Source organism: Taeniopygia guttata, chromosome 3 (assembly GCF_048771995.1).
Source record: "Taeniopygia guttata chromosome 3, bTaeGut7.mat, whole genome shotgun sequence".
In the NCBI taxonomy this organism is placed as follows: Eukaryota; Metazoa; Chordata; class Aves; order Passeriformes; family Estrildidae; genus Taeniopygia; species Taeniopygia guttata.
In genome coordinates, this window is record NC_133027.1 from 84,209,848 (window position 1) to 84,226,075 (window position 16,228).

The following is a 16,228-nucleotide window of genomic DNA, read 5'->3' on the forward strand; positions in this document are numbered from 1 at the left end:
CATATTCTTTTTTATAAGAAAAAGAAACACATAAGCATAGAATCATTAAGATTGGAAAAGACCTACACATCATCTTGGAATTTTGTGCTTTCCTTACGTAAGCGTGCATTCCAGGCTTGGTGCCAGCTCCATCCCTCCTTCATATCTCTTCATTTTCTTTTTTGTGTATCACATAAACCTTGAATGAAATTCGGGAAAAAAATCTGCAGAAAAAGTGCAATCTGACTATATACTTAAATGTTAATGAATTGGGCCCTTGTTTTGTAATACAGTTCGTTTGAGCTCATATACAATCACTGGCTTTTACATCTTACTTTACCCATCACTATACAAAGAGCATTAGTTTTATGTTTCTATTAATCAATATTTTTTATTTAACACAAATTTTGTAGCTTTCTTTTAAAGATGTAGTAGATAAACTTTTTGTGAGGTACCTGGGGATGGATGATAAATAGCTGTGTATTTTTGTGATGTTACTGAAATAATGCTTTTTTTTCTTATGAAAGATGCCATAATAATTCTTTTTTAATAATTAAACTAATTTAGTAAGTGCAAGATGGAGGCGCTTTCCTACAGATTATGCTTCCACCTCAGAAGATGAATTCGGATCAAACCGTAATTCCCCTAAACATACCCGTCTGCGTACCTCTCCAGCCCTGAAAACCACACGACTGCAGAGCGCTGGGACAGCAGCTCAAAGCAGCAACACATTCAAGCACAGGATAAAGGAGCAGGAAGACTACATTCGTGACTGGACTGCCCACAGGGAAGAGATAGCAAGGTGGGTTTGAAAGGAGTGCTCCTAAAATAACAGAGTTGGTACCCAATCACTTGTACAGGTGCACATAGAGGACAAAGAGAGCTGATGGATTTTCTGTATCACTGCTTACTGCTTTCCTTCACTAACTGAATGGGCTACTTAAAATTCTTCTTATGAGAGACTGGCAGACACAACACTCATACCACCAGCACACCTCTTTTTAGTGAAAAATGATAGTATCTTCTGATTCATGATAGCCAAATCTCAGAAGATGAACTTTCAGTTGCATTACTGGGACTTGCAGAGGTACTTTGTGTATTTCCTGAGGCTGAAGTGTATGCGATTTTTAGTAACTTTACATATTGAGATAAAATTTCAGATCAATCACAGGTGATTCCACTACTGTGGAAGTGTTTTGCTTAGTGTAATTAATTATTGTTTGTTTCCTGATTTGGGTAATATTTTTCAACATTTGTTTTTCTATTGTGATCTGTGCAAAGGGAAGATGTAGAGGCCTGAGAGGCACACAGAAGATACCTGAGGGAGTCTCACAGTATCTGGACAAATAATGAAATAAACATTTTCAAAATAATCTTCCTAGAACATCTCTTTCTTTTCAGAAGTCTAAAGTTAGAGATGGTTATAGGAAGGACTGTGTGTATATGGGAAAAATTATTGATAGCCTTAGCATATCAGTTCCTCCTGATAAATAGTACTGCTGAACCTCTACTTCAGTGAAACTTTTTTATATGTTTTGCCCATCTAAGAGAGATTGACTCTGGACATAATTCATGATTCAGTCTAAACTCGTTTGATGGTTAGGTTTGCAGGTTTTTATCTTCCCTTGGGATTCTTACCCTTTCCTACATTGATGTATTGGCTTTAAAAAATTTTTAAAGGCTGTGTACTTATCCTACCTCTTCAGCTTTATTTTTAGATGAAGTGCTAAGACACTCAAATCAGTACTGCCAAATTTTTAGGTTTATGCAGAGATTTTACACAACCTGCATTAAATGAGCTTATTTAAAGTAAAGAGGAGTAGCATTTAGCATCTGAGAAATTCCAGGTTACTGTCATCTGTTGTCACTGCTTCCAATATCTGTTTTAGCCTCAGCTGAGAACACGTGCTGGAGGTCAGTAGTTCATCCCTTCTGTTTCTCCATATCTTTGTTGTGATTCACATTTTTGCTCCCTTGGCTTTAATTTAACTTCTGTCCTTCTGTAAGATACTTTTTGTCTCTGCTCCTATTTCCTTACTAACCACAGGCTCTATTATTGCCTACCCTGTTTTTTTTTTCCCATCCTAGCCTTCAGTCCAGCCTCTATGTTCAGGATTCTGTTTACTCTATTTAGAGTTTTTAAAAAAATTAATAGATGGTTATATGCTGTCATTAAAATTAGTTATTTATTTTTATTGTTGTTGAATAACTGATTAGATTGTAAGGATAAGCCTTTCATAAAATCCATGTGTAGCAGAAAGTAGTGTAGAAACTGTATAGCAAACATTTCAGGCATCTGTGTTACCATCATACTGTGTTTTAATGATTCTATGACTTATCCAGATTGCACTTTTTACAGACTTAATGATTTACAGATGTTAATAAAATTGAAAATTTGAAAGAGGTGTTTAGAGAAACTTCCTGGAATAACTAAACTTGATTTAAAGCCACTTGACATGGAGGGAATTTGCACCCTCTGAGTAATGGGAGTTTCATGAATATTTTATTTAAGGATGTTAAAGTATTTTTACAAAATCCACTGAGTCACTATAGGAAGTGTAATATAATAGACTAAGAAAAGAAGGTTTCTAGTCTTCTTTTTCACAGTGCTTCTCATTTAGTGCTCTGTATTGTTTCTATACAGGAATGTATTTGAGGCTTGAACTATAGCGTATTGTCACATAGAACATTATTCCAGATTTTTTTTACATTTACTGATATTTGATGATGGTAATTACCTACCAAGTTGCTTGCCATTGATGTTAGAGTTGTTTGTTCTGATAGTTGTGGAATTCATTTGAATTAATCTTTATATAGAGATCTGACACTTCATGCAATTTTGATTTCTTGCTAAGAACTCAAATGAAGTGGTTGTGTCATGTTGAAGCATTGCTGATTTCTGCAAAGGGTTAAGTCTTCATTAATTGATGCTACTTTTGATTATGGTGTTTAATGACATTTCTCTTCTGAAAAATTTGCTGATAATTGAAGTCTCCTGGTTTTATTTTCTTCACAACTACTCATTAAATACCAGAATTGTCCCAGAAAATCAAATGTGAATAGTAGCAACTTCTCTATTTAAGGAAGAAGTTAGATGATTGTATGACACAAAGGAAGTAGCTGTTTTAGTGTAGCTACTACGAAGAATATTGGACTTTTAAAGGCATGTGTAAATTGCCACATATTTGTTTACAGCCTTCTTCCAATTATATGTATCTAAGCTGCACAAAGTTGCACTTCATTGCAGATTGCTGATGATTCACCACAAAATCTAGTGTTGGAATTTGGCTGGAAATCTCTCTAGTTATGTTTGCCTTTGTAGTTGAAATTCTATTCACTTAGTCTTAAGCTATCTCTAGGCCAGTGGTGTCCATTGTTTTTGACTTGAAGGCAAAGTGAAAATTAAGAGCAAAAGGAAGCTCACCTTGAACAATCAATCTCTGTGGAGCCCAGGGTGTGTCACTGTAACGTGGCTGTGCACCTCCTTCCATTTGAGTGGTGTCACTGAGTCCTCGGTGGCACAGAAGTGGCACTGTCAGTTTCGGTGCCTTCAGTGCTGTCAGGCAGAAGTGTGAAAGGGGATCACTTGGCAGTCTGCTTTTCTCAAATCTCTAATCCAAGCTGGCAATTCAGGGTGCCACAGTTAGTAAGGCTTTGGCTTTTTGGGGATTTTTTGGCTTGTTCCCTCCTTCTTTGGGGTGTCCTGGGTAGGAGTAGCACAAGCAGAACAAGCCAGAGCAAAGCAGTTTTTTTGATGCGCTGAATCAGAAGCAAAGTAAAGGATTCTTTGGCTGGGAATTCAGCTATATTTTAGTAATGCTATCATATCCAGGTTTTTAAAGGTATGTTGTATTTTTGTCACTGAAAAATTTGTGTTGATTACATTTGGGGATTTGGGGTATTGGTCTGGAATTTCAGACCCATGAGCAGCTTGATCTGAGCAAGGTGCACACCTGCTAGAAAATCAGAAGTCCTGAAAACATTTTTTTCAAGTAGGCAAACTAAGGTACAAATTCAATGATTTCTGAACCTTTCAGATTTACTTCCATGTTACACAGCTCATCTGTGCAGTATTTTCAGCATATTTCCTATGCACCCTCTGTGTTGGATATACTGCGCATAGCACACATCTGTCTGAATCCTAAGAAGAAATAAGGATACTCTGTCTTTTGAGATCACCTTTCACCTTCTTCCTCTAGAAAAGCATGCTACTAAAAGCTTCAGTCAGAATTTGTTTTTATGGTTCTACAAATAATCTTTCTGTTTAAAAAGGAATGCAGGTTTTCATAGCATGGTTATCAGGAACTAGAATTTACAACCTCAAAGGCTGCAGATTGGGCTCTACTGACCCAAAAGTATTTGTAGGGGAGAATGTAATACTCTCTTTATTACTAGGATCAGTCAAGATCTGGCTCTCATCGCACGGGAAATCAACGATGTAGCAGGAGAGATAGATTCAGTGACTTCATCAGGCACTGCCCCCAGTACCACAGTAAGCACTGCTGCCACCACCCCTGGCTCTGCCATAGACACTAGAGAAGAGGTAGGAGATCTTCATGGAGAAATACATAAGGTTCTTCCTTTTCTTTATTTCTTTTGCTTTTAGCATTTTGCATAGCCTTTTTAGTTACTTCCACCCAACCCATGTGCGTGATCTTAACATCGTATTTTTTATTTGAAATTCCTTTACATTTCAACAAACTACCCAGAAGTTATTTTGTGAACACAGCTTGTCAAAAGTATACATACTGTCTGTCTCTTTTTTCCCACGAAACATAGATAAGATAGTTATTTGTTTTTTGCTTGTCTGTAGCCTTGGATACTGTTGGATGGTATCTAAGTGCATATAAAGATACTAGTGTGTATGCACAACTATATATACATGTGTATATTTAATTCTTTGCTTAGCTATTAAAAACAAAAAAGTCCCTCTTTTCACAGGTGACATAAAACTTTCATCTTCTGAACACTGAAATACTAGGTACCATCAGTTAACTTTAGGTTTTCTTTCATAATAACATTGTCAAAAACTGCCTTGAAATAAGTTTGTTTTATGCTTCTAATAATTCTTATTTTCTTTGGCTACTTCTGGTGTGCTGTTCTATGAATATATTGACTAATGTGTTCTAGTAATCATCACAGGTCTAATGCTGGTAAACATGGTAATCTGAATTTAAATCATCACTTTCTACCATGTTACAATTCACCATAATAATGTGTTGTAAATGTTTAATGCATTTTTTTCTTCATAGTATTCCTTTCAAAATATGTTTTATTCATTTTTGTGTGCATAAATTTTGGTTAATGCACTAGCTTACTGTGGTTAGTTTAATACTGTCTTTTTCTGTGGAAAAAAAGATATAAACAGAAATAAGAAATCTGTGAGCTGGGTACTCAGAAAAACTATAAATGCACTCACATAGATTTTGTGTTTAATTCTCATAGATGTGGCTAAACTTTAAAGAAGTAAAATGCTCTTTTTCTCAGATAAAATTAGATCACTCCAAATTTGTTTTATCATTAAATATTTATTTTCTTCTTCAGCAAATACAATGCATTGTGTATATACTGCAGGTGGCAGTATCTCCTTTGGGTAGTGTAGGTCTTTCTGTAACACTGATTTATTTGAAAAAAACCCTAAATCTCAGAGTACTCTTCTCAATTCCACAGATAGATTCCATTAATCAGAGAAATTAATTATTCAGTACCAGTTTATAGGTAGCTGTTACCTGCCCATAAGCAAAATTTCAGTGGGGTAGTCTAAATTTGCCAAGTATTTCTAGTATTCTAAAAAAACCCAAATATTTTTCATTTGTACAAGATATTTTTACATAAGAGATGCATCATTTTATACTATAGAAAACAACAGAATGATTATTATTTGATAGGCATATTAGAAACTGTTTCAGCAGAAAAAACCCCCAGTAATCTGATTATTGAATGTATCCAGTAGATTTCATGAACTTCATTTTTCTTTTATCCTGCAGTTGGTGGACCGAGTATTTGATGAAAGTCTCAATTTTAGAAAAATCCCTCCAATAGTGCATGCGAAACCCCCGGAAGGGAATGGTCGGCCTAGTGATGCCAGACCTCAGCTGACAGAGGCCCTCGATCCCCCAACAATTACCCGCAGAAGGACTTGGAGCAGAGATGAAGTGAGCACACAACAGGATTCTCTCTAAGAATGTGTCAATTTTAAGCTTTTACAATTATCTCCCCACTTATAATTCCAGACATTATCCTGTCTCTCCTACCTCTAGCAGGTGGCATTAATATTTGAAAAAATGATGTATTATTTTATCAGCAAAATGTTCAAATATTGTATTGATACTATCTAAAACATAAGTAAGATTTTTTTATACTTGAAGATACCAAAATACGTATAGTTGTTACTATTAAACTAATAATATCCTTTTTTATTAAAAACTCATTGCAGGTTATGGGGGACAGTTTGCTGTTGTCCTCAGTCTTCCAGTTTTCTCGCAAGATAAGACAATCCATAGACAAAACAGCTGGCAAAATCAGGTGGGTTGTTAAAAATGGCTGTTATTGCTGAAAACGTCTGTTCCCATCAACATTCCCAGCAGTAAAAAAAGATATATATGATAGTTACAGAGGAAATGTACATAGTAAGAACTTGTCTTTTAAAAAAGCACTCTTACCTTTGGCATTTTTAACATTCCGAAGTATTTGGAATGAATACTTTTTCCATTAACCCTTCTGTTTATTTCACTTTATATGAAGAGAAATATCGGGAAAGTTTACGTGGACAGAACAACATCCAGCAGAGGAGCTCTTCCAACATATGCAATACTGTGCAAAATCTACACAACCTCTGTGCAAGTCTTGTAAAACTCCCTTCCTTAAAAGATAAGATTAAAATGTTGCTAAGCTCTAAAATTGATCCCTGTAGATTTGCCAAGTTGTTTGTAAGGATTTTGCATTTTTTAACTCCTCAATGACAAGCAAGTACTAAATTTTCCATTGTATTTGAAATTTCTGGTATCCAAGCTGTATGGCTTTGCAAACTTTTTCACTCCTTGCCAAAACATATGAAAAATTTGACAGACCTCTGATGATGAACTTTTTCAAAAGATGATGACCCTAGTTAATGCCTTAACATGTTTCATGCTTTCTTCTCTGCAATTCTGATTACTTTTAATTTATTTATTAATTCCTTCCCCAAGAAAAAGTGTGTATTAATGTTTACTCCTTGTGTGCTTTGTATGTGAATACACCCAGGTCTGGTAGAAGTGATCACTTGCCAAAATGTCCCATGACATTTTGTCATCAAAGTAGCACTTCCTCTGACATAGATCTGTTCCAAAGCAGCAGTGAGTGAAAACCTCAAAGACAGAAGAGTTAAAGCGGCTTCTGCATGAGTTGTCTACAGACATCTGTGTGATAAAATAACGCAGGGTACCTATTGAAAAATTAGGTATTCTGACAGGATAATAATGGAGAATGAAATTCCCCATACGATATACAGAACTGAAGAAAGGTGAACAGAAATGCAGCACTAAGGCTCACAGCTTTCTTTCAAATTCTTAGTCTTTGTGACATTCACTGTATCATGAACTTACAACTTAAAAATTATTTCCTCAGAGACCTAGTTACAGTGATAGCTTCTTTTAAATATACTGCTCTTTGACCATGATTTGAAACACTGTGGTTTATTTGCTTAGCAGTTTTACTGCAGCTATTTTTGAACTTTTTACTTTTAAATACCAATTACAGAATAAGTGGATTCTGTGTCATTCTTTTTCTTTTTCTTTTCCAATTGCACCAATGGAGAAAGTTTAAATTCTGAATATTATATGACAATGAAAACAAAAATTTTATCAAGCAGGGAAGCAAGACATAAAAAATGGGAATCTCCCAGTATGCTTTGGAGTTTTACAATTAGAAGTGACTTCGTTAAACATGTAATATTAGTGATACTCATACTACTAGAACATATATATATATAATGTACATATTGCGACTTTTCAATTAAAATTTTTTTAGAAAGTGCTTTTTTAAAAGTTTCCTAAAGTGTTTATTTTTATTTTTATATTTTTATTTTTATTTTTATTTTTATTTTTATTTTTATTAATATAAAATACAAATGTAAAAGTTGAATTCCTTTATCTTATATTATGCTGTTATTGTAAAATGCAGTATTAGTGGGGAGTTTTCTCACTACAGTAAAATAGCTGGCTTTTAAAAAATGTGTCAGTGCTGGAGGAAAGAACCAGCCGTGTCTGTATATATACCATAAGCAAGTATTTAGCTACAGAACTGCCATTTTAATGTCAATAATAATGATTTTACTGAAAATCATGAAACCTGTATGCTTCCCTGAAAATTTAAAATGTATGATTAGATTCTGTCAGGTTTCAGTTTTTTATATTTTATTCTAATTTAGTACTCCTTATGTTGTTTTCTCCTATCATGTTATTTAATCTTTCAAATTATTTTGTGGGTTTTTTTTCTATTTTAAACATACTGTTGGATTTCTTTCTTCTAGAATATTATTTAAGGACAAGGACAGAAATTGGGAAGAAATTGAAAACAAGTTACGAGCTGAAAGTGAAGTTCCTATTGTGAAAACATCAAGCATGGTATGAATAGTTACCTTTTCTGGGACTGATTGTGCTGCTCATCTCATGGCTAAGTAATCAGTAGAGGAATGTGGCATTTTCAGTGACAAGGGCAAAAATCTTTAAAAGCTCTTATTTAGACACTAAGTAGGTTTCAAGAATAAACCTAATCTTTAATAATTACTAAGACTTACTGTCTTAGTAAGTAATTACTTTCTTATTGTCTCATTAAGAAACAAGAAATTGTTCAGGGGAAATTTTCAGATAAAGAGTGCAGTAAAAGGGATGCAAACTATACATAGACCATCAGTATGTTTGTTAAATAAAAGGTAGCAACCATTAATTGGAATGTTAGATTGCTTTTTAATTAACTTGGTTTACAGCCTAAAAACTGCTTTACCTACTAATCATTAATGCTTAATATATAATACTTACCAGTAGTAATACTGATTATTAACATTTAGAGAAATTGTTTTGTTTTAATGCATGCGATGAAGATAATCCATAGACACATTGCAATAAAAGGACTTTTCAGTGTTGGTTTTGTCTAGAAGTGGTAACCATAGGTTCACACTAGAACTCCAGCTGTTTTATTTAATAACCTAATTACTTAAATCAGCTATGGTTTATGGCCTAGTGTAAGGCCATTTCGAGGCCAGAGTGTGTGACAGTGTGACGGGACACACCACAGGTTGTGTCTCAGTACACGTCTCCTCTGCTTCTAAACACAGAGCATAGGGTTTGAAAAACATCCCTACATGAGACAGCAGGCAGAGCTCACTACATTATCCATCTACAGAGTCTGCTGTTAAAAATATCTCTTTACAGAGGCAGGATTTTCTGTGGGAGAGAAAACTGCTCAAATGTGACTACATTTCCTCTGGCATGGAACAGACTAGAACTTCTCTGTTAGCTCATCATCAGTTAGTAAACTCCTTCAGACTAATTTTTTCTTCAGGTATAAAAGACTTGGCCTGTAATTTTGGCAGAATGGTGTATTTATGAAGAACAATCATTAGTAACTCAGTACTATAATTTAATAGATTTGTTGATAGTTTTTGTTAGGTGTTTCAAAAATTTAATTAAGCAAGTTTCTAATGGAAGTTTCTAATTTTAGAAATATTATAATATAAGGAGTTTTTCTTATCCCTCTCCAGAATAAGATCCAAATGTAGTGCTTTATATTCTACATGTCCTAAATATGGGGGGTTAAGGTACTCTTTAAAAAAGAAAAAGATTAATTGTATATTTATCCTAAGTTAACCATTTTACTGATTTTTTTCAGTCTATTGAAGCATCTCACACTGCTTGAAAGTTTATGGGTTGCTTGTGGTTTTTTCGTATATGAACTGATTTTCAAGATTCTGCTTAGATTTCAGAGCAATATGTTGTTCAAATGCAGTGTCTTTTTTTACCACAGAACACTAAAAGTTAAGAAAGGACAGTTTTAAGTGATGTTTGTTTTGTCCTTGGAACATTTATGTCCAGCTCAGATGTGAAATCTGCTTAAAGATAATGACTTCGTAAAGATAATCAATCTCTTTGCCACCCATGAAAATCACACTACTTAGTACAGAACAGTTTTCTGAAATGGATTAATGGTTTTCTGAAATCGGTGCCTTTGAAAATTCTCAGCTTTAGAATACCACTGACAGCTCTTCTCAGCAACTCAGTTAACTCTAGTCTTCCATTTAGGATCCTTCAATTGTAGGATTTACATATTTATACTAATATAAATATGCTAATTATATAACCAGGGAAATTACTCAAGAAGTGTGTCGCTGTTGAAGCAGGACAGGAATGAGGAGACTCTGCTCAGAAGGCTGCTCAGAGTAAAACTCTGGTTTATTCAAAATGCACCGCTCTTTTATACAGAGCTTTGTGAGGATCAACTCCTTTGGTCTTGAATTGAAAACCAGCCACACCATTGGTGCAGAGTGCTTGATGCACAATGATAGAACTTAACTATAAACAATGTGAACAACAAGAGAGATAAAGAATTATTTACATTCTTATCCAGCTCTTTCCCAGGCTTCTGCCTGGCTAGAAACTCTCCATTTCTCTCTTTGACTGAATCTGAGACCCACAGATGGTCATAACATCAAGCCTGCCAGATTTCAAGAACCCTTTGTAAAATGCTCTCAGGCACTTGGCATGATTCTTGGGGTGTCCTGTGCAGGGCCAGGAGCTGGACTCAAATGATCCTTGTGGGTCCCTTCCAGCTCAGGTTTTTCTGTGATCCTACAGCTTAAGAGGCGGTCCATTTAATGATTGCTGTGTTTCTCAGTGCATTGCTGTGGCTATGTCTATGTTAGCAAGTAGTGCAGCACAGTGGAGAAAAATTTGTAAGGCAGAGTGCTGAGACCTGGGTGCTGAGCACTGGGGTGCTGTGCAGGGTCTCATGGGCACAAGAGCCAATGGGTGCAGACAGAACCTTGATGCAGTCATCTCACTGTATGACTCACATCTCTAAAACTTTATAAATGACTCTGTTCCATTTAATACTGAGTTTATCCTGTAACTTCCCTTTCAAGGTCTGCTGTTACTTTGCTTGATCTCTACTGAGCTGTGGTAGAGCAAAGCCTGTGCTTGAGCAGAGGTGGCGCAGGCAGATGAGCAAGGGTCAGAATGAGGCCATGGGGATGGTAGCAGGCAGTCAGTGCAGAGGACTCTGGGTTTCTGAGTGGAACATGGCTCTCCAGCCTCCAGCACTGCCACCCATGGCTGGGCTACCACCAGCACGGATGTTCTTGATGCCAAGAAGGACAATCCAAATAGGATAATGCAATTGGACAGCTTTGGGAGGGGTATTGTTCACTCCTGAGAGGTAGTTTAATCTCTTTTAATTTAAAGTTTAAATCTCTTTTTCCGCACTGGAAATTTCCTTTGTTTTTCCATCATGGCCTTAAGCTGAGATAGGGAAGATTCAGATTAGACATTAGAAAAATATTTTTCACTGTTAAAGTGGTCAGGTCAGGAACAGATTGCCCAGGGTGGAGTCACCATCCCTGGAGGTGTTTAGGAGGCTTCTGGATCTGGCACTGGGTGATGGTTTAGTGGCATAAGAACTGCAGTGGCATATCTGGATTAACAGCTAGACTTAAAAGCTTAAGGGTCTCTTCCAACCTCTTCCAATTGGTTGTTTCTTTTCTAGGAAATATCATCAATCTTACAGGAACTGAAACGAGTTGAGAAGCAGCTGCAAGGTACAAATCTTTTTTCACTTTAATCTTCTGTGGTTGCTTTCTTCAATTTTTTTAATAGATATCTATATGTGCATATATATGTATATGTGTATATATATATATATAATGAAACAAACATATACATATATGTATATGTATATATATATATATATAATGAAACAAAGGATTCATTAAAATATATTCACAGTATCAGTTATGTACATTGTTATCATATAACTGTGATACATTTGATAAACAAACATGGCTGGTTTTTTAAAAGCAGAAGAGTGATCATATCTTTTTATGTGGGATTAGTGGTCCATGCTTATCATCATTATGTTAGTCGTGAATTTCCTATATTTGTTATTTTTAGCATTCAGATTGAATCTGAGAGCAAATCATGCTTTTAAAAAGAATTATTCAAGAGGAGTCATTAACCACCTTTAGAGACAAATCAGTAATAAATGTTCACATGTATTTGGAAATAAAAAAGAGAAGTTCTGTTAAATGTGATACATATGTTAATGGTGTAATAAAATTAAATGGTAAAAAGTACTTGCTGTGTTGATAAATGACTGCTCTTTTATACAAATTTCATTCAATCATGGAATCAGCAACTGTAGCTATTTTCTGTGGTTGGGGTGGACCAAAGTATAATATAATGGTAACATCAGGGGGAAAAGCCATTTAAGTTAAAACCATCCTTCTGTCCCTATAACCTAATCATAGGTGGTTTATCATCCCTGTTTCCTATCCATACATCAATTCGTGTTTAGTTTGTGCAGTTTCATTTCATCTAAAGTTTTATTATATGTAACTGCTTTTTAATACATGTATCAGTTTACATCTATGTTGGATACACCATTTCTTTGTCATGGGCAACACACATAAAAACTCACATCTGTCATCATAAAAATGGAAGTGTGAGATAAGGATTTCCATATTTTTATAGTAACAGAAAATTGTATTTTTTATGGTTTCTTCCCTATCCTTCTCATCTCTTCTTCATTGCTTAGCAATTAATGCCATGATTGACCCTGACGGCACCCTGGATGCTCTGAGCAACTTGGGATTCGCCAGCCCCATCTTAGCAGCCCAGCCGAAGCCGAAGCCCAGCCCTGCTTCCCAAGGCCCTCGCCCGGCAGGGCAGCCAAACTGCCAGCCTGAGCCCCGGGCTGCCCGTCCCACCGCCGGCCCTGTGGCATCTGAATTGGAAAATGTTGAATCTGAGGCAGATTTCAGCATGCATTTCAATAGGTTTAACCCAGATGGGGAAGAAGAGGATGCCACCCTGCGTGAGTGACGTCTCAGTGTTTGATACAAAAACCTTTCATGTGGAATGTTTAGAAATAAAGGAAAACTTATAATGTTTGTTTTTATAATTGAAAAAAAAAAAAAGGCTTGGTCAAACAGCAGTTGTTTTATTAAAACGGTTTTTTTAAATTGTGATGCTTTGATTGTCACACAAATCCTTTTCAAATCATAAAGATATGCATAGATACCAGTGTAGGAAAGCAGATTGTGGCAGGTTTGCCCTTTGTGGTTGTGTGCTTTGCGAAAGAATTATTATATCAGCAGTTTTCCCTTAATAGATTTATTTCTTTTTACAAGCCATGCAAGCAGTCTAACATTTAATGAAAACCCCAAATCTCTTTGCCAAGCTGCTCTGATGAACAGACTTCCTCCTCTAAAGCTTGTACAGAACAGTTGAACTGTTGAATTTTGATTTTGAATTAGATGATTTATATAGGAAACATTATCTTTGACTACAATGACACATTACTGCAAAAGTAAGACAGATTTCAGAAAGCATTCATTCTCATGTACTGGAAAATCTCACACAGTTCTGTGGTTTATGTAATCTTGTTGCTGCGTAAATTGTCTTGGGGTTTACAAATAAGTTCACATATTATGTTTGCACTAAAATTTGCTGGGAGTGGTAGGTGAACATATCGATATCATTGAACAGCAAGCAGTGTTTTGGTGTACATAGAAAACTGATAATACTGTCCTTGTATTATCATTGCAGTGTTTTAATCCACTTTCTGAAAAGACTATTTGGCACTTTTTTATCTTCTTCAAAAGTCCTTTTGATGTTAATGAAAGTAGAAGTATTTAGTATCTCATTTCTGTCCAAATCTTTGTTGAAACTGACTAGGAGATAAATTTGAACGTATAGCAATGCAGGACATATTAAAGCATATTGAGGCAAATGGGCTCTCACCAATCCAAATGCAATGTAAGCTTACAGAAGAAATTACTGTTTATTTGGAATGATCATGAGGTGTAAAATTTTCTTTAGGGAACTTGGAAATAGAGTTGTCATGATTTCCTTGATCAATAGATGCACTCCCAAGCAAATTATTTTATTTGCTTCTGTATATTTTCCTGTAGTCTGGCTAGTAAAACTGTTCCTGTCTTACATATTTAAAAGGATTCTGGACGACAACTGCTAACATGGACATTTTGCTTATACCACTGAAAAGCAAGTCTATTTAAAGTTTCCTATATAAGCCTATTTTCCTTATCAGTTGTCCCAGTAACTTAACATTTGGAAATAGAGAAAAAAATTAAAGTAAATGACTTTGTATTTCCAGAACACTGTAATTTGGAGGAATGTTTTTTCTGTTAAATGTAACTAATAGACTGGAATTTTCTTGTTTGCATCAGTCTCTATATATTAAGGTTAAAGATACAGTTTTGCAGCTTTTATGAAATGGTCTTTAATATTTCAGCAATAATCCTATATGAGATTTGTTTTTAAAAAAATTACTTTCTGTACGCTTTTAAATTGTACAGGCTTTCAAAAATCAGTAAAAGTTGGACCAGTTAATAAAGATGCAAAAACTTTTTTTGTAGAGATGTAAAAACAAAACCACTAATCTGTTGTATAATGGATTTCATATTTTCTTTAAAAAAAAAACTAAAAGCAAACAGTCTTCATGTATGACTCAATATGCTCTACTCCAGCTAACTATGGGAGCCTGAATGACACTAGTTTACAGGGGCTACAGGAAAATTTTTGAAGGTGCAGAAGGGCAAAAATAGATGGAAACTAGAGCTAAGTGTTGAAAACTGAGTGTACCAAACCATCACCACAATTCCTCCTTTTGTTTAATGCTTGGGAACATAATTTTTCTGCAGATTCAAGTGGAAAGTAGGAAATGGCTAGGAAGGACTAAAGGTGCAGGCTCTTCATACGAGGTTCTGTTTGTGTTATTTCAGGCATTTTTACCTTTATGTTGTGTAATAAGCATTTTGCATTACTATGTTATTATTTTGTATGGACATGTTCTCCTTATTTATTTTTGTTACATTTATTATGTATGTTATTTTGTTATATGCATTTACAACTCCATTTTTAAATAAAGTGTTTCTGGAACTTTACAAATGTGTGAATATGTAATTGAGAGCTGGGAAGTTCACACAATCTTTCTGCAGACTAACTCGCCTTTACTGAAATAGGAAATTACATTTTTTCATAAATACCTTCTCTCCAGAAAAAAGTTATTTTATTGCCACCACTGGATCATTTGTTCTGTGCTGACAGGATTGACTTGCTGTCCCGTACTCAGGTTCTTTTCCACACTTGAATTGATTTTGCGTGCAAAGCTAGAGGCAAAAGTAATCCAGTATGCCAGTCACCAAACACTGCCTCTGTTTCCCTTCTAATGCACCTGCCAGCTGCAACAGTAGATGGTTATCAGACTGTTTTCCCTCTGCTTCACATATTGGAAAATTTTACTGAATATGCTGATCTGGCTCCACACTGCTGCCTTTGTTTCTTCTGTCCTAGGTTTGACTCTATGCCTGCTTTTCCTGCAAGACACTAAATTGCCATTTCTTAGCTGGCTTCATGCAGGAACAAAACCTTGAATTTAGTAAAAGCTCCATGAATTTCTTCTCAGGTTAAACATTTCGGTGTTGCTGAGCTTTGCTGTGACTCAGCATCACCCACTCTGATCCTGCTTCTGCTAGTGAGTAACACTCACTAGCACTCAGCTCTGCAGGGGCAGGAGATTTCTGCTGCTCTTCAGAGATGCCAGTTTGGTAAAGTCAAAATCGTGAGAAAGTTACAAGGGCTTTCCACTTGCACAGGACTTCATAGTCCCCAGTTTCATTATCTGCTAACATTTCTTCACTTGTAGCCAGCATCCCTCTGTCTTTGCAGAGGATAGAGGAATGCACTTCTGGGCTGTATTCTCATGTGCAGACTCCCTGATGTTTAAGCAGAAATAGCTCTTCCCATAGAGATTTTTTTAGGACCACTCTACTTGGAGCCAAGGTTATGCAGGGCTGTTACTCAGTAGTATTTAGGAAATCCAGCCAGATGGCCTCAGTTATGTGCTCTCTTCAGACACCACCAAGTGTCAGGACACAGGGGAAGCAGAATTCAAGCTTTTTCTGATCAGCTCTGATGGCTCCTCCCTTGGCTACATGCACTGCTTAAATTCTACACCCAACAGCTTCAGCTAGATGCTC

General features: G+C 35.7%; 1 protein-coding gene across 23 annotated transcripts in view; it reads left to right on the top strand.

The window, feature by feature from the left end:
* Positions 1-15,137, top strand: part of CEP170 (centrosomal protein 170) — a 92,942-nt gene extending 77,805 nt beyond the window's left edge. For 8 of the 23 annotated variants that reach the window (XM_072927244.1, XM_072927243.1, XM_072927248.1 and 5 more), the window contains 7 exons: positions 547-781; positions 4,375-4,552; positions 5,967-6,134; positions 6,416-6,504; positions 8,489-8,582; positions 11,716-11,767; positions 12,763-15,137. In XM_072927244.1, coding sequence (XP_072783345.1) covers positions 547-781; positions 4,375-4,552; positions 5,967-6,134; positions 6,416-6,504; positions 8,489-8,582; positions 11,716-11,767; positions 12,763-13,049 — 1,103 coding nt within the window. In that variant the 3' untranslated portion in view covers positions 13,050-15,137. The remainder of the gene's footprint in view (positions 1-546; positions 782-4,374; positions 4,553-5,966; positions 6,135-6,415; positions 6,505-8,488; positions 8,583-11,715; positions 11,768-12,762) is intronic. The other 15 variants (XM_072927247.1, XM_072927249.1, XM_072927259.1 and 12 more) reach the window with 8 other exon arrangements.
* Positions 15,138-16,228: the final 1,091 nt, after the last annotated feature.